This window comes from Hyperoodon ampullatus (genome assembly GCF_949752795.1).
Source record: "Hyperoodon ampullatus genome assembly, chromosome: 4".
Taxonomy (NCBI): Eukaryota; Metazoa; Chordata; class Mammalia; order Artiodactyla; family Ziphiidae; genus Hyperoodon; species Hyperoodon ampullatus.
The window spans coordinates 48,718,103-48,742,640 of record NC_136917.1 but is presented as its reverse complement, the minus strand read 5'-3'; the positions used below and the strand labels follow the sequence as shown (position 1 = coordinate 48,742,640).

Genomic DNA, 24,538 nt, shown 5'->3' with positions numbered 1-24,538 from the left:
CTCATCTATCTCCTCTGCTTACTGGACTGCTTGAGGGTAGGGTCATGAACTTAATTCATCCTTAGAGCCTCTCTGGCCAGCAGTGGGTATTTTATAAGGTCCAATATTTCAGTGATTATTGAAGGCATGGATATGTTTGATGGGTGGCTATTTCTCTAACACTGGCTCATTTGTAGGGCACATCAATTATCTGCCCAGGGTCAATTACATGGCCTGTGGTTATCAGTAGGTGAAGGGATAGGTGTGTATAATGGGGTGAATTGGGTAGTCTGAGGTACAGTTATTTCTAAGTCAGTTGTTTGAACAAGTCCCGCATCCCATGTCTCTTCTCTCTTTCCTCGACTACTTTCTCAGTCTCTACTAAGAGAAATTACAAGTGGCTGCTCCTAGTTTCTTCAGTTGGCTGAATTGTCTCCCTTATGTAGCTCACCTCTGCCCTCTGGTGGCAGGAATATGCTCTACCACATCCCACTTCAAAGACAACTATGGCCCCAGTAGCAGAACAGTTAATAGGTCTGCAAATTTAGAGACCTATCTATCCTTTGGTATTATGATTTGCTGGAAAGATTAAATGATAAGTGAAATAGTGCTTGACATAAATAGGCAATCAATAAGGCTTAGCTTCCTTCCTTTTTTTTTTTTTTTTTGCGGTACGCGGGCCTCTCACTGTTGTGGCCTCTCCCACTGCGGAGCACAGGCTCCGGACGCGCAGGCTCAGCGGCCATGGCTCACGGGCCCAGCCGCTCCACGGCATATGGGATCTTCCCGGACCAGGGCACGAACCCGTGTCCCCTGCATCGGCAGGCGGACTCTCAACCACTGCGCCACCAGGGAAGCCCGCTTCCTTCCTTTTTAATGAAAGAGCCCTTAGGAACAGGCTGTGTGGTTCTGCAACAATGAACTCCAAGATATTCCAGTGGTAAGGCAGGTCCCTGCCTCTAGATGGTAAGGTTCCAAATAGGATGGATAGTAATGACAACAGACAGCATTTGTAGAACACTTAGTCTGTGCCAGGTATACCTTTTTATCCTCATGACAGCACAATTGAGGTAGGTCCTTAGTCCCAGGAGGTTGGCTTACAGAGTGGACTGGTCAAATGGGACAAAACTATATCCTCAAGTGGGGCTGGAGGGAACAGAGAGTCAGGGAGAAGCCACAGAGGGCCTGATAAAGACAGCAGACCAAGAAAGGATAATATCAACCTTTTTTAGTTTAAAAAAAAAAAGTGTCAAAAAACCCCTTATGTCCAAGAGAAGCAAACTTTCACCTGATATAAACCAGACTGCAAAAGCTCTCTTTTGGATGTGATTTCCATCTACTTGGATATAATTCATAAGATATGTTAAATGAGTCAGGAATGTGAGATTTCTTTTTTTAAAAAAAATACCAAGTTTAAGTACATACTTACTGAATATTACTATATGCAAAGCACTTAGACAAAGCCTTTCACACTAAAGTCTTGTCTTGTAGAAATGGAGAATCCTGCAGTGACTTTCTGTGGAAGGAAACAGGTTTAACTCCATATATCAGAATTCTTCATTATCAAAGAATAGATTATAACCTGGACTGGAATAATATTTGAGCAATGATATTCATGGAAAAATTCTGCAAATCCTTTTAAATAGAGGACAGCCCTACCTTATCTCCAAGTCATTTTCTAGTAGAATTAATGCTTCATGCAACTTTAAAAATAAGGTGGCTTTGACATTACGTGTGTGTCAATTTATACACAAATGTTTATTGACGTGCCTATGATGTTCCCAGCACAGTGCTAGGCACCTTTAAGGTTACAAAGGCTGAGTGGTCCCTGCTCTCGTGGAGCTTACAGTCTAAAGAGCCACAGAACATTGGCAAAACATTTAAGTGCTTAACTGAATGGTTTAGAGACAAAAGTGCTGAGGAGTTGAGGGAGAAAAGGGTGGAGCAGGTGCTGGAGTCTTCAAGAAAGGCTGGAAGAAAGAGGACTCCAATTAGTTCTTGAAGAATGTGTAAGGCCCAGCTTGGTAGAGAACAGGGTGAGGCATTCAGGCAAAGGCACACTAGCAGACATGGGTATGGAGTGAAGACAATGGCCAGTGGTGGGGCCACACACACACTAAATTGTACTGAGCAACCAAGCAGTCAACTCCAGAGGGTGCTAAAACTCCGATGAATAGTCTTTTATTTCTGTAGGCATTTGGGAGCCACCACAGACACTTGGGCAGGGGAAAGAGATCTAACATTATGCGCAAAATGGACTTCAGGAGAAAGATGAGGGAAGAAATTAGAAATTTCGTCAGTAATCCTGACACAGATGATGAGAGCAGTTAAGGTGCTGATAATGAGACAGAACCACGGGACTTAGCCAGAAGACACTGTTTTCCTTTCCTATGTGTTATAATTTAAAATACGTATAGTACTTTTAATTCAAGTTATACTAGTTCGTTAAAAGGAAAAATATCCCAAATAAGCTTTAAATACACATCTATTCAAACGTCTGTTTTTTTGTGTTTTTTGTTTTGTTCAACGTGGAAGCAGTACTTTCTATGATTAATCTGCTTTATACATGTTTCAATTAAGTAACTACAGAAAGAAGAAAAACTGAATTGCTATGGGTTTCTGAAATAGCCACAAAATTAACCTGGGGCAGGGAACTACACTACAACGCTAACAGGTTTTGTGTGTACATTCTAAAAATGAAACTGACACTTATCTGACTCATTAGAAAATAGATACTAGGGTTTTAAAGGATATTAAGAATGCCTTTTAAAATTAATTAATTAATTAATTAAATTTATTTTTATTTTTGGCTGCGTTGGGTCTTCATTGCTGCCCATGGGGGCATTCTCTAGTTATGGTGAGCCGGGGCTACTCTTTGTTGTGGTGCGCAGGCTTCTCATTACAGTGGCTTCTCTTGTTGCGGAGCACAGGCTCTAGGCGCACAGGCTTCAGTAGTTGTGGCACATGGGCTCAGTAGTTGTGGCTCACGGGCTTAGTTGCTCCATGGCATGTGGGATCTTCCTGGACCAGGGCTCGAACCTGTGTCCTCTGCATTGGCAGGCAGATTCTTAACCACTGCGCCACTAGGGAAGTCCAAGAATGCCTTTTTTATAGGAGAAAAACTTTAAGATAAATTTGATGATAAATTTATACAGCTTTAAATAACTTAAATCAACTCTGCTCTAGCAGACTTCTCTGAAGAACAAACACAAAGGAATAAGGGTGATTTATGAAGTGATTTTAGTGAAGGGAAACATAGTGTGCCCTAACATTAATGACATGAGGCTGGATTATCCACAGGTGTGGAGAGGACCACTGTGGATTATCCAAATAATCCAAACACTCTCACACATGTCATCTCTCTCACAAATGTTCCTCTCACCTTGTCTGGATTTGAGAGGTACACTGGGATGTACGTTCTGTCCCATGATTGTGATTAACAGCATTCTCTGATATTTTACCACATCTTCCAGATTGTATCATGTCTCCTCTTTCAGGCACTTTATTTCCCTGTACCCCAGCATCATACTAATAATAATCCTGAAGTATTAAAAGATGCTTTGAGGGGCTTCCCCGGTGGCGCAGTGGTTGAGAATCTGCCTGCCAATGGGGGGACACGGGTTCGAGCCGTGGTCTGGGAAGATCCCACATGCCGCGGAGCAGCTAGGCCCGTGAGCCACAATTACTGAGCTTGTGCGTCTGGAGCCTGTGCTCTGCAACAAGAGAGGCCCGCGCACTGCGATGAAGAGTGGCCCCCACTTGCCACAACTAGAGAAAGCCCTCGCACAGAAATGAAGACCCACCACAGCCAAAAATAAATAAATAAATTAATTAATTAAAAAAAAAAAAGATGCTTTGATAGGCTAGATGGCTTTTGTTAAGTCTTTTGGCACAGACAGATGCACCTCTACTGAATACTTGGTGGGGCGTTCAAGAGAATAGCTAAGAAGGTTCTGGAGTTACCAAATCAGCAGGAAGGAGTTAACAGTTCTGGAGTAAGAACAGCTGATACTTTTTTTTTTTTTGACAGTTAGTGATTGGGAGTATTCAGATGGACAGCTAAAGAGAGAAGTGCTAGAATCCAGATGGACCAGTGGTTCTTAAGCATGGACCTTGGACCACATCAGCATTGGCATCACCTGGGAACTTGTTAGAAATGAAAAGTCTTGGGCCCCAAATTCCATTCAAGAAAGTTTCCTGATTATTTCAGAAAACTGGAATGTTGTCACAAAAATATTGCTTAAAATTTAAGTTCAATATCCTAGCTAAATAAATATTCTTGTAAACTACATCTTCTAAATTAAAAGAGGCAGTTAATTTCTACATTATTTTGTTTAGAGGAACTGTGTAATTTTGGAATCAACAAGAGTTTGTGTCACTCTTCTCATTAAATATTCATCTATGCCATTTAGCTGTCCAAAAATGGCATCAGGAACACCTACACAAGTGGAAAGGAACCGTCTAAGTTTCTGTGCACTTGAGATGGCCTCTGTGATGGTGACTTTTGGCTGCTGTGGTAGAGATGCCTCCCCCTCATCTTCACTTCCAGCTTCATCAGTACTTTCACCAGCCACCGTGTCCTGGATGACCTCTGTGTCCAGCAGCTCCTGAGAGATGATGAGGTCATCATCTGCAGTGACAAAGTCCTGGAAATTTATTTCATTTGGGACACAGGTGGCAATAGCCACTGAGTGCCACAACTTTTCAATGGCAATATCTGGTTCACTGGCTGCTGCTTCTACGTCAGAATCTATCAATTCCACAGGGAGGATGCCTGCCTTCTGCCAGCATTTCACCACTGTGGACTCCTTGACTGACCACCATGCCACAGCAATCATGTCAATGGCCTGCTTGATGTCCACTTTTTCTTGATCTTCACTGCTGTTCAGCTTGAGGAGGATCTGTTTTAGCAGGTGGCTCCTGTACAGCACTTTTGTGGTATGAATTATGCCAAGATTCAGTGGCTGCAAGACGGCAGTACACTTTGAGGGCAGATACCCCACCTGAATCCTTTCCAAGCGTGGAAGCATGTTGTGTGCGGAGCAGTTGTCAATCAGCAGGAGGATCCGGCGTTCTGCCTGCTTCATTCTGGCGTCCACTTGCATCAGCCACTCATTAAACAGATCCTGTGTCATCCATGCCTGCTGGTTGGCTCGGTAGTCACAAGGGAGGGAATGGACATTCTTGAGGCAGCATGGGTTGGCTGACCTACCAACAATCAATGGTCTCATTTTTTCAGTTCCTGAAGCATTGCAACAAAAGAGTGCTGTCAACCGCTGCCTTGCTTTCTTGCCCCCTCTACAATGGTCCCCTTTAGCAGCAAGTGTGTGCTGGGGAAGCAACTGGAAAAACACTCCTGTCTCATCAGCATTAAAGATATCATCTGGGCTGTAGTCAGCAATTAGTTTTATAATTTCCCCTGCATGCCACTCATTAACCTTATCTATTCCTAGGCCATTCATTAATCTGTCACTATCCTCTCTACAGACTGCTTTCAAAGCAATTCCATGGCGATCCCGAAATCTGTTCAGCCAGCCCACACTTGCTTGAAAATTGTCATAGCCAAGCATGTTGGCCAAGTTTAGTGCTTTTTTCCGAATGACAGAACCAGTCACGAGAATGTTTTTGGCATGGATTTCTTGAAACCAAGCAAAAACAGCCTTGTCAATGTCGTCATAAAGAGCATTCCTCATCCTTTTCCTCTGGGGTCCCACAGATGCCTCCCGCACCTTTTCTTCAAATTTGGCACGATCCTTTAAGAATGTAGACAAAGTAGAAGGAGTGATACCGAATTCTTTTGCCACATCGCCTTTCCTCTTGCCTGAGTCCACAGCTTCCACAACTTTCATTTTCTCCTCTAGGGAGAACTGCCGACGTTTCTTGTTCCCCTTGTTTGCCATATCTGTAGAATGAGGGCTGGACCACAACTACCAGGGCTGTGTCTGTTCCTCCTCTTGGCTTGTTTTGCCACAAGTAAGGAAAACTGAGAAGACAAAATGGAGTGCCTATCAGGAACCAAAGATAATGGATTCCCCTAAAAGATGGGTTCAGATTTTAAAAAATTGTATTAGAAAAATGATAATATAAGGCCAAAGTCAAGAGAAGATAGGATCATGCTACTGACTTTTTGTAGAGGTTATTTATACAGACTCAGAATGTTTGAAATAAAAGAGATATAGTCTAGATTTATTTAAACTTTCTGAGCCTTTGTAAAAATAATAACAATGTCTGGTCTGTCTATTGTGAGACTATATTGAACAGATGGTAAAAGAGCTTTGCAAATTAACAGATGGTAAAAGAGCTTTTCAAATAGCAATGCATTGTATAAATTCAAGGAATTATTATCTGGCTCATTTTAAAGATACAGAAACGGAGGCCCAGGGAAGGGGCCTACCCAGGTTCATACAGCTCAGATTTCTTGACTCAGATCAGTGCTTTTTCTGCAAGTCCATAGTCCTGCTTGAAATTCCACCACAGTGAGATCTTCATAGCTCTATCGCTGCTTGGCTTGGAAGGATTTTTCACTGCCAGAAGATGTTTCTCATAGCCACACATTCATTTAATAAATATTTACAGGTGCCAAGTGGTAAGGACACAGTGAAGGACAACATAGTCAAGGTCCCTGCCCTTATGAAATAAATAATACAATGTGATGTAGGGAGATAATAAGTGAACAGATAAATTAGTTAATTACAGAGTGTGATAATGTGCTATGAAGGAAATAAACGTGATCCAACAGTAGCAGTTTTGGTAACTGCCTGCTTAAACCTTTTATCATGAGAGTCCTCAAAGAACAAGAGAAGCTGCTGTGCTTCAGGCTGTGACTGCCCCTTTTTAAGGACTGACTTTTGTCACTACCCCCACCCACCTGTCTATCCATTCATGGCATCCTCTGTGTGCTAAGCACTGTGCTTGATGCCAGCCATACAGAGATGAATGCAGCATAGTGCCTACCATTGAGGAGCTTACCAGGGAAGACAAAACTAGAGTATGGAGTGCTATAACAGAGGTTACAGAGTACTGTGGACGAGAAGACAGAAGTGGGATGATCAACTGGGTGGGACACAGATGGGCAGTGTACTTAAAAGAGGAAAAAATATTGATGTTGGGACTTAAAGTATAAACAAATAGGAATTCATGAGATAGAAGGAAATATGTGTAAAGGCAATGAAGTACTATAGAAAATAAAAAGACATGATCAGGAAAAAAAAAGTCTTTGGAGAAGAGAACAAAGATCTTGGGACAATAAGATGCCTTTGGAGTTTTGTTTTTTGTTTTTGGAACGACATGATCAGATTTGTCCTTTAGAAAGAGTCTTTTGGTTGCAAGGTGGAGAACCTAATAGGTAAAGTCCATTTTCCTAAGAGGTGGCCCTAAATCTAAAGGTAAATGCAGGCTAGCCTAGTAGGCCATATATAGTTGGGATACGTTAATTTGAGTGCAACAAGAAGCTCCTGAAGGATTTTAAGCAAGGAGAAAGATGATTGCTGTGTGAAGAATGGAATGGAAGGGTGTCAGAGAAAAAGAAAGAGACTAGTTAGGAGGCTGTTGCCGGAGTCCAGATGTGAGATAATGGTGGCTTGGATAGAGTAATAGTGAAGATGGTAAGAAGTAGTCAGTTTGGGACTATGTTTTTGCGGATCTTGCTGATGGACTGGATGTGAGGTGCAAGAGGAGTCAAGGATAATTCCCAGATTTCTGGCTTGAGCACTGAGCAATTGAGTGGATGGTGATGCCATTTACTGAAATGAGAACCAATTATTGGTCCTTTGTAATCATAATTTGTTACTTTCCATGCTTAATATCGCTTACATGTGGTAGGACTGGGATTCAATCCCAAGGAGGCTCAGCACAAAGCTAGCATTCTACACACTACAGAGTGCTATATAGCTTGTTCTGGGAACAACCAGTACTGAGAAGAGATGTGGAAAGAGAATGAATTAAGAGCCAAACCAAAGTCTTGTAGGTCGAGATGAGTTTGAATTTTATTCTAAGTAAACAAGAGGACACTGGAGGGTCTTAAGCAGAGAGTGACCTAATCAGGCTTACAGTGCAAAAAGATCAATTTGCGTGTTGTGGAGAATAGATTGTAGAGGGAAAAGAGAGGAGATGGGAAGAAATTGCCCCAGTCCAGGCAGGAGATGACGGTGACTAGGAGAAGACTGGTGACGGTGGTACATGGAGAAAAGTAGGCAGATTGGAAATGCACTTGCAAGGTAGTGAGGGTGAGGGGACTTGTACGAATGTGGCACCATGTGTGACATCAGCGGGAAGGGACAATACAATCCTTATCTGATTCCAGAGCCTCTCCACATGGTCATTCAGCTCCGTTTGAATCACTAACTACCATTACTGTGTGTGGGACGGTGGGAGAGACGGATTGAGGGCAGATCACTGGGGTGAGGAGGACGGCTTCATGCGGCACTAAGAACCCTGTCCTGAACAAGCCGGGACAGAGTGATGAGGACTGGGGTCAGGCCTTGAACGCCGTGCTGGGAGGGTGGTGCTCGGGCTCCCCTGGCCAGACGTGGCTTTGACAGGCGAGGCGGGGCCTCGACCCCTCACGCTCGCCACAGCCCCGCCCCATTTACCTGAACGCCCTACGGCAATGCCCTGGGGCTGAGGGCGTCCACCTTGGGCGGCCGCAGCTTCCTCCTCCTCCCGGAACCTCTAGCAGGAAGTAGTCCGTCCGCCTTAGCGGCCCCTTTCTAAGCCTCTAAGCAGTTTCTAGGGGCCCGCCCCTCAGCCCGGGCTGGACTGTTGCGCCTGCGCAGGGGGGGGGGGGGTCGCAAGCAGTCACGCGCCGCCGGCCGCTTCCGGCGCGCCGCGAGGGCAGCCGGGACGGGTTTTCCTAGCTATCCGAGGTGTGCTGCTGGTGCTGGTGCTGCTGAACCGGTGCCGCGGCGACGCCCGTGTCCCTGCTGTCTTCCTCGGGCTCCCCGGGGGTCAAGCCCCGGGGCTCTCGGCAGGCGTCGGTGAAGAGCCTGCGGAGAGAACCTGTGCTCCCACACCCGCCTTCTACAACCCCGTATCACGACTCCGAGGAAGGGGAGAGAGAGGGGCTGTCGCGACTCCGTGCCGTGTGTCGCCGGGCGGGGCCGCGGGGCCGGGGCTCCTCTAGCCCCCGGGATGCGCGCGCGAGCCCTCGTCTCCACTTCCTTGTTGCCACTGCCACGACTGGAGCCGCCTCTCTCCGACAGCGGGGAGCGCGAGTGCGCTGGCCAGCCCCCCCGTCGAGCCCCCTGGCCGGGCGCCTCTGGGAATGTGAGCCGCGCGGCTTGCACGCTTCTCCGGGTAAGTCCCGCCTTCGAGCGCCGCGCCGCACCGCACCGGCTGGGCGCCCACGAGCTGGGAGCTGCGGCTCTCTGAGCCCTCTTGCCTCTTCTACGAAGTAGGAGTAGTGAGCCTTAGTTTCCACCTCCCGCATTAGGTACCTTTGGGACATCTAAGGCCCGTAGGCCGACCATGGCCCACTGCTGAGCTGTCAGAAGCCATTTGATGAGGTTCCGAGGAGGATCTGATAGGACAGTGAAAGCGTGTCACAAATTTCAAGTACTGCCTTACTTCTCTTTTACAGATGAGAAAACTGAGGCTTAGAGTAAGTAGATTGCTCAAGGTCATAGAGCTCTGTGTGCGTGCTGTTAAAATGCGTAACTTAAATTTAGTACCCTGATCTTCTGCCCTCCAGAGCCCTTGGTTTTAACCTTTATATTATCGTGCTTTTTTTTTTTTTTTTTTGCATTGCTGTACTGAGGCCTAGGATCTGAAAATATTCTTGGACCCAGGCTTAAACCGGGTTACTCAAACAAGCCAAAACTCAGGGTAGTCTCTTCTTGCCCCTACCCCAATATGATTGTAATGACTTTGTTTTCTAACTTGTTTTGCTCTGGGTGCTAAAACCCTGTATGTCATTCTTTACAGAAGCTCTCCCGCAGTTATTGCTTTTCTCTGCAAGACTCAGGGGCTGAGAAGTCAATTATGAAAGGCAAAAAAAGCACATCCCCACATAGCCTTGATTTGAACCCTAGCATCCCTTACCCAATGAAGGCACTCGCCTATTTCTTACCAAGCCAAGTTGTGGGTTATGTTCTCCAGAGTTGCACTATAACAGAATGCAGTGGGGTTCTTTTGTTGTTGTTTTTGTTTTGTTTTTCAATGGGAAGGGAAATAATTTAGAGATGGTACAGAACTAGAAAGAACCTTAGGAATAATGTGTTCTTAGCCTCAGGTATATCTTTGAAATTATAGGTGAAACACCTGTCTGCATTTTCTGGGAGAGGGTTTTTCCCGCTTTACAACATTCTCAAGGGGATTCTTGCCTCTCAAAAAGTTAGGAGCCACTGATTTCAGCCTCTTCAGTCTCACTTGAGGAACAACTGAAATTTAGGGAGGGGAATAGACTTATCTGAGATGGCATGGTTAGAATTTAGACTTGGATCCTGGTCTCCTGACTCAACACACAGTGTTCTTTTTCTCATTATACCTTATCAGATAGCTCATCATTTGTGGAGTGAGTTCTAAATGAGATGTGAGTGGGCCTTGTAATACACTTATCAGTTCTGTATTTACTTACACAGCTCCTTCTTCCCAGAATCCTAAATTATCTTCTGACAGATTTCCCAGAGCAACTATATTATTTCTCTCTCATAAAATTCAAGTGGTTTTTGGGAGCCTTTCTCCATCCAAGGATTGAGTCTGTGGGTAAAACTCCAGCTTAGCGTGTGGCCACAAATAAACTAACTCTTCTTGAACCCAAGGATTGAGTCTGTGGGTAAAATTCCAACTTAGAATGTGGCTACAAATAAACTAACTCTTCTTGAACTAGTCTTTGAATTTTTTTAATGCCTTCCTTTCCCTAGGAAAAGCTATTAGTGGATTTTCTGTTTCTTAGGCCAGTGCTAGAGAGTTAATGTCGGTCTGTCAGATTACTGTTTAGACCTGAGCTGTTCAAGACCATAGTTGCTAACCATGTGTGGTTATTTAAACTAATTACAATTAAATAAAATGAAATCAATTGAGTTCTTCAATCACACAAGCCATATTTCAGGTGCTCAATAGCCATAAGTAGCTACCATATTGGAGGAGCGCAGATGAAGAACATTTCTATCATCACAAAAAGTTTTTTGAACAGTGCTGGTTTAGAGCGTTGTGGGTGGAGATGGGAGCAGTGTAGTATAATGGAAGAAGGCTCACAGTTGGATTTTTGAACTAAAAAATCTGCCTTTCAAGTCCCTGGGTGTGGTGGCCTTGGGCAGGTCGTTAAGCATCTCAGGCAGAGATGATTCATCTTTAATAATGAACCCTTTTTGTATAGCACTATTCTCAAATGGAGTTACGTCCTTAAGCCTTATCACTATAAGTCTGTGGTAAGGTGGGTGAGACATCTCTTTTTAATGTGTGAGAGAATTGAACCTAAAGCAGCTAAAGGACCTTCCCAAAGTCATACAAACTGGCAGAATGTAAAGAAACTTGCTGCATATTGGCACTTAACACGTTTGAATGAATGAGTGAATCAGTGAAGCGTTTTGCTTAAGGTGATGCCATGAGGGAGTGTCCAGAACTGACTCCTGGCCAAGTATTTCCCTGTTACCATATGGAATTCTTGTAATGTGGGGCTAATCTTTGAGTTGAAGGATTACTGAGTATCCCCTGAGTGAATATAAGTGAAAGGGCTCTCTAAGCTAGTGATCCCAGGTTTGCCTAGTTAGAGGACTCACCTGGCTGGCGCACGTGTTAAACACACGGATCGCCACACCCTTTAGTGATTCTGATTCAGAAGGGCTGAGGTGGAACCCTGGAATCTGAATGTTTAGTAGGTTCCCCAGGTGCTTCTTAGGATCCATCTGATGAGTTTGGCAAATCACTGAGTCTTAAGGCCCTGGCAGAGATAAGGATCATTGGATCAGGAGGCTGCTGTCCCCTTTAGGGTAGGTTCTTGAACCCTGTTTATGTTTGACTTTCCTCTAGCCATGGATGCATCATATGATGGTACTGAGGTAACTGTCGTGATGGAGGAAATTGAGGAAGCCTACTGTTACACCTCCCCTGGGCCACCCAAGAAGAAGAAAAAGTATAAAATACATGGAGAAAAGGCCAAGAAACCCAGGTTAGCCAATACATTTTGATAGCTGGCATTTATAAACAGAAGCTGCTTGGAGAGCTGTGTTGAAGAAGACTTTAGCCTGTGTCCAGTTTCACTGAGAGTGCCATGTCATTTGATGGGCAGTGGGATTGGGGGGAGAGGGTGATTGAGAGTGGGAAGTGGCCGATTGATGCCAGCAGTTGCCATTCCTGTCCAAATCTTGGTCGTGTTTCTAGGCTTTAGCAGGAAATATACATACAAATGGTGGAAGCTCGCTACAAGAGAACCACTGTATTTATTATTAATGCCATTGTTATTTAAATATTTAATTAAGACATCAGTAAAAATTTGGAATTACAAATAGCGCCAATGATATCTATAAAGAATATCCAAATTGCAGCTGTAATCTCCCTCTTAACTGTGAACACTCCAAATTTCTTGCTGAGGCTTCCAGCACTGGCTCACTTTGATAGTTCTACTTGCTTCCCTCTCTCAGCCTTGGCGAGGTGCTGTTGACCAGTGAGATGACCAAAGGCTGTGTAGAAGAGTAGGGTGTGAGTGGTAATTAGTCCTCTAATTAACCTTTTCCTGAAAGTGGAATGATGGGACACCTTTATCTATCTTTGCCCATGTTGGGATTTAAGCCCTGCAGAAAAAGTGGTCATGGAAAAGTAGACCAGACAAGCCTTTGCTTCCATGTTTCTGGAGGGAGAAACCTCCCCCTGTTCACCCTCTGGGGGTGTTATTTAAATGTTTCTTTGCTTCAGTCTCTATTTAGAGAAATGCTTTTGAAATGAAAAGCTGCGTTTTGTATTTAGCTTTTCACTACTCAAACATGGTAGTATTTACTGGTTGAGTGAGGGAAAACCTTAAGAAGTCCTTGCTTCCTCAGGTCTGCTTACCTTCTGTACTATTACGACATCTACCTGAAAGTGCAGCAGGAGCTCCCCCACCTCCCTCAATCTGAGATCAATAAGAAGATTAGTGAGAGTTGGAGGCTTCTCAGTGTGGCCGAGAGGAGTTACTACTTGGAGAAAGCCAAACTAGAGAAAGAAGGTTTGGATCCTGTAAGTAATTTTTTTTTTTTCTCTTCTTCAGCTAATGCCTCCATTGCCTTAGTGGTGAGGCTTTGGGGAGTCCAATCCCCTGTTCTCCTGTTTCCTTCTCTCTTCTTAGGAAAACTTTGAGTTGAGTCATTTTCACCTTTCTTGAGTCTGATATTGGCTGCTGCTTTTTTTTTTTTTTTTTTTGGGCTGCGCTGCGTGGGTTGGGGGATCTCAGTTCCCTCACCAGATACCAGCTATTGAACCTGGGCCATGGCAGTGTGCCGAGTCATAAACACTGGACCACCAGGGAATTCCCTGTGTGTTTCCATTTCGGTCACGCCCTGCACTCTCTTTACTCTTTGCTTGCAGCAGTACATGACCTTCAGTGAGCCTTAGGTTCCTTTTCTGAATTTTAGCAAAACTTGGAGCTACTTGTCCTTGTGGGTATTTAGTGTTATTTTTCTTTTATAGAGTAGCTTCTACAGGCATTTTTCCTACACCATGAATTTTCATGTTATCAACTGAGTGTAAGTATAATTTGTGTTGTGCTGTCAGTTATAACGTAATCAGCAATTAGGCTTGCAAGTTTAGAGGTAGACACAGCTGCTTTATTTAAGGCCACATTCTTTTGTTACCACTGGTGACTGGTGGTATTGAACTGTGCTAGAAGGAAAAGTGGAAGGCTAAAGGTGAAGTTGATGGAGGACATTGAGCCTTTGAGTGCTTGGATTAAAGAATAAGCAAGGAAGCACTTAGGTTTGTGTCTGTCAGCCATTTTGTTATTTCTAGTTCACAGGAATAAAATGGACTGACAACTGTTAACACTGTTGTTTTTTTAAACATTTATTTATTTATTTTATTTATTTATGGCTGCATTGGGTCTTCGTTGCTGCGTGCAGGCTTTCTCTATTTGCGGCGAGCGGGGGCTACTCTTCCTTGCGGAGCACGGGCTCTAGTCACGTGGGCTTCGGTAGTTGTGGCACGTGGGCTCTAGAGCGCAGGCTCAGTAGTTGTGGCACCCAGGCTTAGTTGCTCTGCGGCATGTGGGATCTTCCCGGACTAGGGCTCGAACCCGTGTCCCCTGCATTGGCAGGTGGATTCTTAACCACTGTACCACCAGTGAAGCCCTGCTGTTTTTTTTTTTTAAACTGAAATTCCTGCAGGGAAAAGTTACCTTGTTAAAGTTACCTTGTTATTGCAAGCTGAAACCTTTTAACCTTAACTCCTTTTTTTTTTCAATTGAAACAATTGTCTCTAACTTCTTTTTTTATAATGTAGAGCAAAGGTTCTTCAGGAATGCATCAACTATGTTATAGCAGAACGGGTTGTATTTCCCTTAGTGGAGCCCATCTGCCACTGATTGTCATTTAGATTATTTTGTCCTTGTTGGCTTGGCATTTCCCTTCTTGGAAGAGCTTTGTGTTACCTACAGTCTTGGAGATGCCACTCTGTACTTCTCCTCTAGATGATTTGTTTGTAAACTGTGAGTCTGGGAAACAATTCCTGAGGAGAGGGGGAGGCGGAGTCTAGGAAAGGTACACATATTCTCTTTGGTTTCTCCATTATAAGGTCACAAACTTTTTGCCCATGATATAAGAAAATTTTACCTAATCCTGGAGTGATATGGTTTTTAAAACCAGACACTAATATAGGTCCTTATTAAGGCTTTTTAAAAAAAAATTTTAAGCAGATCATCTACAATGATTTTTCCTTATCCATATGTAAATTTATATCTACCATCATCTCTACCACTACCGCCAAGATCATTAATAGACTAGCTCTAATATTAACTAGCTGTAACCTTGGAAGAATCACTTAACCTTTGAGTCCTGCTTTCCTCATTTGTAAAATGGGGATAATAGTATCTATTCACAGTGTTTAAAATGGACAACGTAAAACACCTAGCTGAGTTCTTGGAACATACTGACTTGGTGAGTAAATAACACTCTTGAGTAGATTAAATGTCCAGTGACCATATAATAAGAAAAGGTGGCATTTAATGAGCATCTGGAATGTACCAAGACAGGCTTTATATGCTGTTTGACCTCTCCCTGATTACCTGGTGTACAGGTGGGACCCTCCTGCCTGCATACTTTGGGAGCCCATCAGAGACCTTGGGGCAGGCTGTCTCCTTGGCAGCCCTTCAGGTCTCCTGCCAAGTGGCTGGGCCCGTGGTTCCAGTGTCATTCCTTACAGTCTGTAAGATGACTGTCATTCATGCTGCCCTGGTTTCTTGTGCTTGGATTTGTTGATTAAGTCCAGACCAACCTATGTATTTGCCATCATGTCTTGTTCTCTTGACCTGTCTGCTTCAAAGCGTGACTTGAGAATATCATTTCTTCATTATCTCTCCAGTAAAGGCTCCATAAAGGATTTGGACAGTCTGCTTTCATGTTTCATCTCAGTGCTTCTTTTAACTTTCATCTCTGAGTGCTTTCTTTGTACCCTAAGTAGTCTCATTGACTTCTTGCTTTTGATTTATTTAAGGATCCTTTTGTAATTGACTTAGTTCCTTTTAAATGATGCTTCTGAAATTATTTTTTGGTCTGTTTAATTTCAGTTCTCACTTGTCTGTTCATTTTGAACTTTTCTGTCTTCCTCATTGGGTAACTTTCAGTTTAAATTGAAAAAAATAAAAGCACCTTTTTCTTGGTGCTAGTTAGCCATGCAGGGCTGTGCTTCTAGTACCTGGTCTCCTTGCTCCTTAGAAGACCTGGCCTGGAGTCCCAGCTTTACTACTTACTAATTATGTGTTTTGGGAAAGTTTACCCTCCTTGAGCTTCAGTTCCCTCATTTGTGAAATGGGAATAATAATAGTACCTAACTTAGTAGTATTGCCTTAAAAGTCAGGAAATTATTTTCTGAACCTTAAGATCCTAGGTCATTGTTAATATTTTTATTCTTCTCCCTCCCCATCACCTCCCAATATATTTAGGTCCTTATCAGATAACCACTTCCCTATACACATTCTCTCATGAAGCCTTCTTATTGATCGATAGCTTTGTGATCTGTTCATTCTCTTCTTTGCAAGTCTGGGAGAAGCCAGTGATGTCAGAATCCTTGCTTGCTGCCCTGAGATCCAACATGGCCTGTTGGTTTGTATTTGATGCTTTTAAAGGTTTCACTGAGCATTATACATTCTGGTATCTAAATCTTCAGCTACTTTGGAATCCTAAAGTATCAAAGCTGGAAAGGAACTCATAGCTAGCCAGATTCAGCTCCCTTATTTTACAGATGGGTCAGCAAGGCCAAAAAAAAGGGAAAGGCTTTGTTTAAGACTATGCCAGACCTGGGATTTCAGTTCACAGTTTAAGGTGCCAAGATCAGTGCCCTTTCTGGAATCTAATCCACGTTATCTGTCTCCTATGTGATTGAGTGAATAAGTTACATTGGCTAAAGTGTGATTCAGATGAAGATGACATTGCTATTGGCAGAGGCTGACCCTGTCTAAGTCTTAGGTCAAGAGAATGGAGTGTTTCTGGTTCCTTTGCAGAAAAAAACGAAGAAAAAAAAGACTTATAAGTATATATTTATGTGGTCTTACTCCATTTATCTCTGCTTGTCTCCCCGACCTGGCTTCTTCATCCTCAGAACTCTAAACTCTCTGCATTGACCGCTGTGGTTCCGGACATCCCAGGTTTCCGCAAGATCCTCCCTCGCTCAGATTATATCATCATCCCCAAGAGCAGCCTGCAGGAGGAGCAGAGCTGCTCTCAGCTAGAGCTGTGTGTGGCCCAGAACCAAATGTCCCCTAGAGGACCATCCCTTATGTCCAACACTGCCCTGGAGACAGTGCCCAGCCATGCAGGCATGGCAGAACAATGTCTGGCTGTGGAGGCCTTAGCTGAGGATGTGGGAGCCCTTGCCCAGCCAGGTGCTGTACAGGAGATCACCACCTCAGAGATCCTCGGCCCGGATGTGCTCCTAAATGAGGCTTCCCTGGAGGTAGGGGAGAGCCGCCAGCCTTACCAGACAAGCCTGGTAATTGAAGAGACCTTAGTGAACGGCTCACCAGACCTCCCCACTGGAAGCCTGGCTGTGCCCCACCCCCAGCTTGGGGAGAGCATGTCAGTGGTAACAGTCATGAGGGTAAGTGACTTTGGTTCTGATGATTTGCTTTACCTGGGATTGTTAAAAAGGCAGCTAGCACCATGCAGTGTGATTCTGAAATAGTGGTAAGTAAGAATACTGGTGTGGCACTTCTAGTTGGACTGCAGTCCTCTTGAACCTTTTTGTCCCCAGGCTTGGTCCAAGTCCCCAGGCTTCAGTTTCTTAGGCACTCTCACCAACTCCTCTTGCCCAGTATAGCCAACGTTTTCTTCACATGAGATAAGGTACGTTAACAGGAGGGATGGGGATGATATTTGGGCTGTCCATGAGTCAGAGCCAGGATCTGTTTGGCTATTAGTATTAGTTAGAATTTTATGTTCCCTTAAGATTGTTTCAGCAAACACAATGGCACCTTGAACTGTTCAGGAGAATTTTTTTAAATAGTCTTGCTGGGCACAGAGTAAGTAGGAAGAAGGAAGTTCTCTTCAGGGCCAGGTTGATGGGACTAATAGCTGAGAAAGAAGAGGGAGGTATCTCCTCAGTGGCTTTTCTGTCATTCCCAGTTGAGGAGAAAGAACAGTGATTTCAGTGATTCCACAGCCTGGTCCCCTGGAAGTGGAGACTGGGGGAGCTGCCAACATGCTATTACCCCGGGTGTGATGGCATCCTCAAAGAGGTAGTTGTTCTGTTTAGGCTAAGAGGACCAGCATGCGGCGGCCCCTGTGGCCTAGACGGATGAGAGCAGATAGCCCTGCAGAGGATTCTGTGCCAGGCGTAAATCCGTTTTATTACTTGTTGCCGCAGTGCTGTTTATGATGATGAAGCATGCCACTGGTTAAGGCAGATTAATAGGTCGCTAAGAACATTTGACAGGGTCAGAAGAATTGGGTTCTTTCACTAACTGCTTATGTGATCTTAGGAGTTCTGAGTCTCTTAAGAACCTCAGTTTTCTTAGCTGTAAAATGAGGATAGCACATTCCTTGTGGTACTGGTTTTCTCTGTCTCTGTTTGTTCTTAATTAAACTTTTATTTTGAGATAATTGTAGATTCATTCATTTTTTTGATGTGCCCATTGGATAAGCACATTATCTATGGTTATTGGACTTGATTGGTCTTCAGTGTTGTGGATGGTCCTGGGTGTTCTTCACTCCATCTCAATAAAACTTTCTTCTCTCCATGTACCTACAGGATTCCAGTGAGATTAGCTCCTCTGCGCCAGCTGCACAATTCATCATGTTGCCTCTTCCCACCTACTCGGTTGTGGAGAACCCCACCTCCATCAAACTGGTCAGTGTGTGGGGGAGTTCAAGGAGATTAAGGCTCCATAAGAATTCTCTTCCAGGTAGTTTTCTAAAAGTCTTAACAAACTTAGGACATTGGGACTGGCAAAGATCTCAGAGGCTTTTCTGGTTCAGGTATTCTTAACTGGGGGTGAGGGAGTTGGGGAAGGTCTGTGAATGGACCTCTACAGGATCCATGAACTCCTCAAGTTACGTACAAACTTTTCTCCTTGAGAGAGTATTTTCCTGGGATAGGTTCCATGGCTTTTATCCAAATTTCTGAAGTAGGGCTTCCCTGGTGGCGCAGTGGTTGAGAGTCCGCCTGCTGATGCAGGGGACACGGGTTCATGCCCTGGTCCGGGAAGATCCCACATGCCATGGAGCGGCTGGGCCCGTGAGCCATGGCCGCTGAGCCTGCGTGTCTGGAGCCTGTGCTCTGCAACGGGAGAGGCCACAGCGGTGAGGGGCCCGCGTACCGCAAAAAGAAAAAAAAAATTTCTGAAGCATACGTGTTTTAGAAAAAATGAGGGATCACGGATCTAATTCAATCCTGTTATTGTGCAGGTTAGGAAAAAGGTCCAGAGAAGAGAAAGGACTTGTTCTCTCTATGATTCAAGGCCACTGGGCTGCAAAACAAGGCAGAACGAGGACCCTGCGTCTTTTGATTCTCAAATGTTTTTTCCATCACACACTGCAGCATGTGGGCTGAGATTTATTCCTAAATATCTCATGTTTCTTTATGATATTGTAAATGGTATTTTATTTTTAAAAAAATATTTATCTATTTGGCTGCATTGGGTCTTAGTTGCGGCATGCAGGATCTTTCATTGCAGCACGCGGGCTTCTCTCTAGTACGCGGAGTCTCTAGTTGTGGCCAGTGGGGCTCTAGAGCACCTGGGCTTAGTTGCCCCACAGCATGTGGGATCTTAGTTCCCCGACCAGGGATCGAACCCACGTTCCCTGCATTGTAAGGGGGATTCTTAACCACTGGACCACCAGGGATGTCCCTGTAAATGGTATTTTAAAACTATTTTCAATTTCTAGTAGTTCACTGCTAGTATATAGTAATACAATTGCTTATTAAACTTGTGTGCTGCAACTTTGCTAAACTCATGTATTCTGCTAGCCTTTTCGTAGATTCTATTGCATTTTTTACATAGATGGCAGTGTTGTCTGCTAATAGAGTTTCATTTCTTCTTTTCTGATATGGATTCCTTATTTCTTTTTCTTATGGTTTTGTCGAGGACCTCTCCAGTACAGTGTTGAATAGAAGTGGTGAGAGCTGATATCTGTGTTTTATGCGTCGTCTTAGGGGGAAAGTATTCAGTCTTTCATCATTAGGTTTAATATTGGCTTTTTCAAAGATACCCTTATGTTTAGGAAGTTATTTTTGCTGGGAGCTTTTATCAGGAATGGATGTTGGATTTTTCAAAATTTTTTGTGTGTCTTTTGAGATGCTGGATTTTGTCAAAATTTTTCATCTGTTTTTTTTTTTCCTCTTTTAGTTTGTTAATGTGATTAATATGATTTTTCAAATGTTAAATCAACTCTGTGTTCCTGGGATAAACTCCACTTGGCAATGCTGTATTATCCTTTTAATATATTATTGGATTTGATTTGATAACATTTTGTTCAGAATTTCTGTATCTATAGTTACGAGGGATATTATTGGTCTCCAATTTTCTTGTACAGTGTTTGTCTTGTTTTAGTATCAAGGTAATGCTTACCTCATGGAATGAGTTGTGAAATATTTTCTGCTTTTCCAATTTTTTTTGGAAGAGTTTTGTGTAGTACTGGCATTATTTCTTCCTTAAATGTTTGGTTAGAATTACCAGTGAACTCATCGGGCCTGGAGATTTCTTTGTGGGATAGTTTATAATGGCAAGTCCGATTTTTAAAATATATATAGGACTATTCAGATTATCTATTTTTGAGTGAGCTTTGATAGTTTGTCTTTCAGGGAATTTGTCCATTTCATCTGAATTGTCAAATTTATTGACATAAAATTGTTCAAAGATTCCCTTATTCTTTTTTTACAAAGCTGTGGTAAAATATACATAGCATGACGTTTACCATTTTAATCAATTTTAAGTGTACAATTCAAGCACTGTTAGATATATTTACAATGTTGTGCAATCATTACCATTATCCATTTTCAGAACTTTTTCATCTTCCCAAACAGAAACTCTGTATCTATTAAACAGTTACTCCCCATTCCCCACCCCACCTGTTTCCACCCCAAGCCCTGGTAATCGCTATTTTACTTTCTGTCTTAATATTTGTGTGTTCTAGGTACCTCAAATAAGTGGAATCATGCAAATATTTCCTTTTTGGTCTGACTTTTTCACTTAGCATAATGTTTTCAAGTTCATCTATCTTGTAGCATGTATCAGAATTTCATTCCTTTCTATGGCTGAATAATATTCCGTTGCGTGTGTATACTATATATTTTTTTAATCTATTCATAAACATTGATGGACATTTGGTTTGTTTCTACCTTTTGACTACTGTGAACAGTGCTACTGTGAGCTTTGGTGTACAAATGTCTGAGTCCCTGCTTTCAGTTCTTTTGGGTATATACCTCAAGAGTAGAATTGCTGGATCATGTGGTAATTCTATGTTTAAAGTTTTGTGGAATTTTTATCCTTTTAATAGCTATAGAATTTGTAGTGATTTTACTTCTCCATTACTGATACTGGTAATTTGGGTCTTCTTTCTTTTTTCCTGATAAGCTTGGCTAGAGGTTACTGATTTTATTGCTCTCAGAGAACAAGGTTTTGGTTTCATTGATTTTCTCTTGTTTTTCTGCTCTCTGTTTCACTCATTTCTATCATTCTTCTGCTTACTTTGGGTTTAATTTGGTCTTTTCTAGTTTTTTAAGGTAGAAGCTGAAGTCATTGATTTGAGAGCTTCTCTTGTAATATAGCTGCTTAGTGCTTAATTTCCCTCTAAGCACTGCTTTAGTGGCATCCCACAAAATTTTTTTTTAATAGATTTATTTTATTTATTTATTTTTGGTTGTGTTGGGCCTTCGCTGCTGCGTGGGGCTTTCTCTAGTTGCAGGGAGCAGGGGCTACTCTTCGCTGTGGTGTGCAGACTTCTCATTGCAGTGGCTTCCCTTGTTGTGGAGCACAGGCTCTAGGTGTGCGGATTTCAGTAGTTGTGGCACCCAGGCTCAGTAGTTGTGGCTCATGACTCTAGAGCGCAGGCTGAGCAGTTGTGGCTCATGGGCTTAGTTGCTCGGCAGCATGTGGGATCTTCCCGGACCAGGGCTTGAACCCGTGTCCCCTGCATTGGCAGGCGGATTCTTTTTTTTTTTTTGCGGTATGTGGGCCTCTCACTGTTGTGGCCTCTCCCATTGCGGAGCACAGGCTCCGGATGCGCAGGCCCAACGGCCACGGCTCACGGGCCCAGCCGCTCCACAGCACGTGGGATCCTCCCGGACCGGGGCACGAACCCGCGTCCCCTGCATCGGCAGGCAGACTCCCAACCACTGTGCCACCAGGGAAGCCCAGGCGGATTCTTAACCACTGTGCCACTAGGGAAGCCCATCCCACAAATTTGGATATGGTGCATTTTCATTTTCATTCAGTTCAAAGTACTTTCTAACTTACTTCTTTGACCCATGAGTTACTTAATTATTTTCCAGATATTTGGGATTTTCCAGGTGTCTGTCTTTATCAGTTTCTGATTTGATTCCATTGTGGTTAGAACTTCGTAGTTTATAAGGCCTGAATCCTTTTAAATTGATTGCAGTTTATTTTATGGCTCAGAATATGGATTGTCTTGATAAATGTTCTATGTGCACTTGAAAAGAATATGTATTCCTGCTGTTGGGTAGAGTGTTCTATGCATTTCAGATTAGGTTGAGTTGATTGATTTATTGATTTTGTATCCTTACTGATTTTCTGTCTACTGTTTCTGTCAATTATTGAGAAAAAGCATCCATCTGTCATTGTAGATTTATCTGTTTCTTTTTGCAGTTCTATTAGTTTTTGTGTCATGTATTTTGACTGTTACTAAGTACGCAAACGTTTAGGATTGTTACGTCTTCTGGATAAACTGAATGCTTCTTCATTATGAAATGACCTTTATCTCTGGCAGTATTCTTGCCTATGAAATCTACTTAGTTCTGATATCAACCTTTCTTTTGATTATTGTTATTAACAAGGTATATCTTTTTTCCATCCTTTTACCTGTTTGTACATTTGTATTTCTACTGTACCTTTTTTGGTAGGCAGCATATAGTTTGGCTCTAAGAGCAAGACCTATCTGATGATCTCTGCCTTTTAATGATAGTATTTAGGCCGTAGGTATTTAATGTGATTATTAATATGGTTTGGTTTAAATCAGTCCTCTTACCATTTGTTGTTATTGTTGTTGTTTTGGTCCTATCTGTTTTGTTGTACTTTCTTTTGAAATAATTAAGTATATTTTATGAATCCATTCTATCTCCTTTGTTGGCCTATGAGCTATTAACTTTGTCTTGGTTATTGTATTGGTTTCTTTTAGGATTAATAGTACATACCTTTAACTTGTCACAATCTGTCTATCCTCTAAAACCCCTGCTGTGGATAAACAATACTTTCTTCGATAAGAAAGTTGTAGTAAACTAATTATTTTTCCTGAGCCTTTCCTGTTCCAGAAATTTATATTCTTTCATGGTTTAATAAGTGTCAGCCAAGCTCTTCTAGAAGTACTTAAGAAGGCAGCATCAGCCTTGAACACTAGCATTATTTCCTAAAGTCATTTCTATAAGTTGCTGTTCAGGAGTATTTCCAAATTCATGGTAATTTATTTATAGCACTAACTTTGCTCTGAGGGTGTATTCAGAATGAATATTCCATGTGGGGCCACGGTCTGAGAAAAGATAAGATATAATGTTTTACCCATTAATAATAGTCTCACAAACTTTTTGCTTCTCAAGATATATCCATTAAGCAGAAAGGGCAGGTGATTTTACAGAAGAGGAAACCAAGGGCCCAAGAGCTAAGATGACTTACCCCCAGCTCATTCAGTATGTCAGTAACAAAATTGGAACCCAAACCCTGGTCTCTTTTCCTTGGTGCCACACAACTTCACACACATCTTTGACCTGCTATCACTGTCATAATCACCTTTTCCTTAGGTGTTCTGGCCAGAGGTAGCCTAGAGGCAGCTTGGTGTTTCCCAAGGGAAGTTTTTGCTTTCTGGCCAGGCTAGGGAGGCTGGGATTAGTAGCTGAGTAAACCATAAGTGACAGAACAAATCTGACAGGGAAGTGTTTTCTTTCCAGCATTAATCAAGAAATGGAGTGTGGCTAATTTCTATTTGTAGCTGAAATGTAATACATTCTGTTCAAAGGGAAATCATCGGAGATGGTGCAAGCCAGTGGCTGAGTATATTTGTATGCAGATGATCAAATTCTGTGGAGTGTCAGAGGACCTGGTTTCAACTGAAGTTCCCTCTCATTTTTTTAGCGACTGGACTGTTTTTATTTCTTTGAACCCTAGATCGTAGGTTCTCTGATTTTTAACTAACAAGAATGAAGAAGCAAATTCTTTGAAGTATTGAGAGCAAGAGGGTGCAGCAGGATGCATGGAAGGAATCTTGACCAGGAATCAATAAGATCTGTCTTCTAGGTCTAGCTCTGTCCTTGAGTCACTACATGATTTGAGGCAAAGCATTTAACTACTATGAACCTCAGTAGTAATAATACTTCATAGCATTGCTGAGAACATTAAATGAGATATTGGTAGAGTGTTTAGCACTGTGTGGTACTTTGCCTAATTAATGGCAACTCTTCTTACCTTTATACTTCTGGTACCTAACTCTGTAACCTTGGGCAGCTGTCTTTCTTCATTTGAATTCACCTTCTCCATTTCTAAAAACTGAACTACCTAACTCTGTAACCTTGGGCAGCTGTCTTTCTTCATTTGAATTCACCTTCTCCATTTCTAAAAACTGAACTAGTTAGTTGTATCTTAGGACCTTTCCAACTCTGACCTTTTAAGATACCATGAATTGGCTAACCTTCTGCAAGCTGGTATCCTCCTGGCATTGTTGTGGTTATAATGGTCATCAGGATCTGACAGAGATTAGACTGTGGTGTTGATTCTGAC

At 42.8% G+C, this 24,538-nt stretch overlaps 2 protein-coding genes across 5 annotated transcripts in view; one reads left to right on the top strand and one right to left on the bottom strand.

The window, feature by feature from the left end:
* Positions 1–4,313: 4,313 nt before the first annotated feature.
* Positions 4,314–5,879, bottom strand: TIGD6 (tigger transposable element derived 6; the record flags this gene model as incomplete). Its single annotated transcript, XM_079701540.1, has 1 exon — positions 4,314–5,879. The coding sequence occupies one exon, from the start codon at positions 5,877–5,879 to the stop codon at positions 4,314–4,316; it is 1,566 nt and encodes a 521-aa protein (XP_079557666.1).
* A 6,069-nt stretch (positions 5,880–11,948) lies between these two features.
* The window catches only part of HMGXB3 (HMG-box containing 3), a gene marked incomplete at its 5' end in the record, with an annotated part of 63,835 nt that continues 51,245 nt past the window's right edge, over positions 11,949–24,538 (top strand). For 3 of the 4 annotated variants that reach the window (XM_079702718.1, XM_079702717.1, XM_079702716.1), the window contains 4 exons: positions 11,949–12,085; positions 12,954–13,128; positions 16,699–17,196; positions 18,346–18,444. In XM_079702718.1, coding sequence (XP_079558844.1) covers positions 11,949–12,085; positions 12,954–13,128; positions 16,699–17,196; positions 18,346–18,444 — 909 coding nt within the window. The remainder of the gene's footprint in view (positions 12,086–12,953; positions 13,129–16,698; positions 17,197–18,345; positions 18,445–24,538) is intronic. The other variant, XM_079702719.1, reaches the window with a different exon arrangement.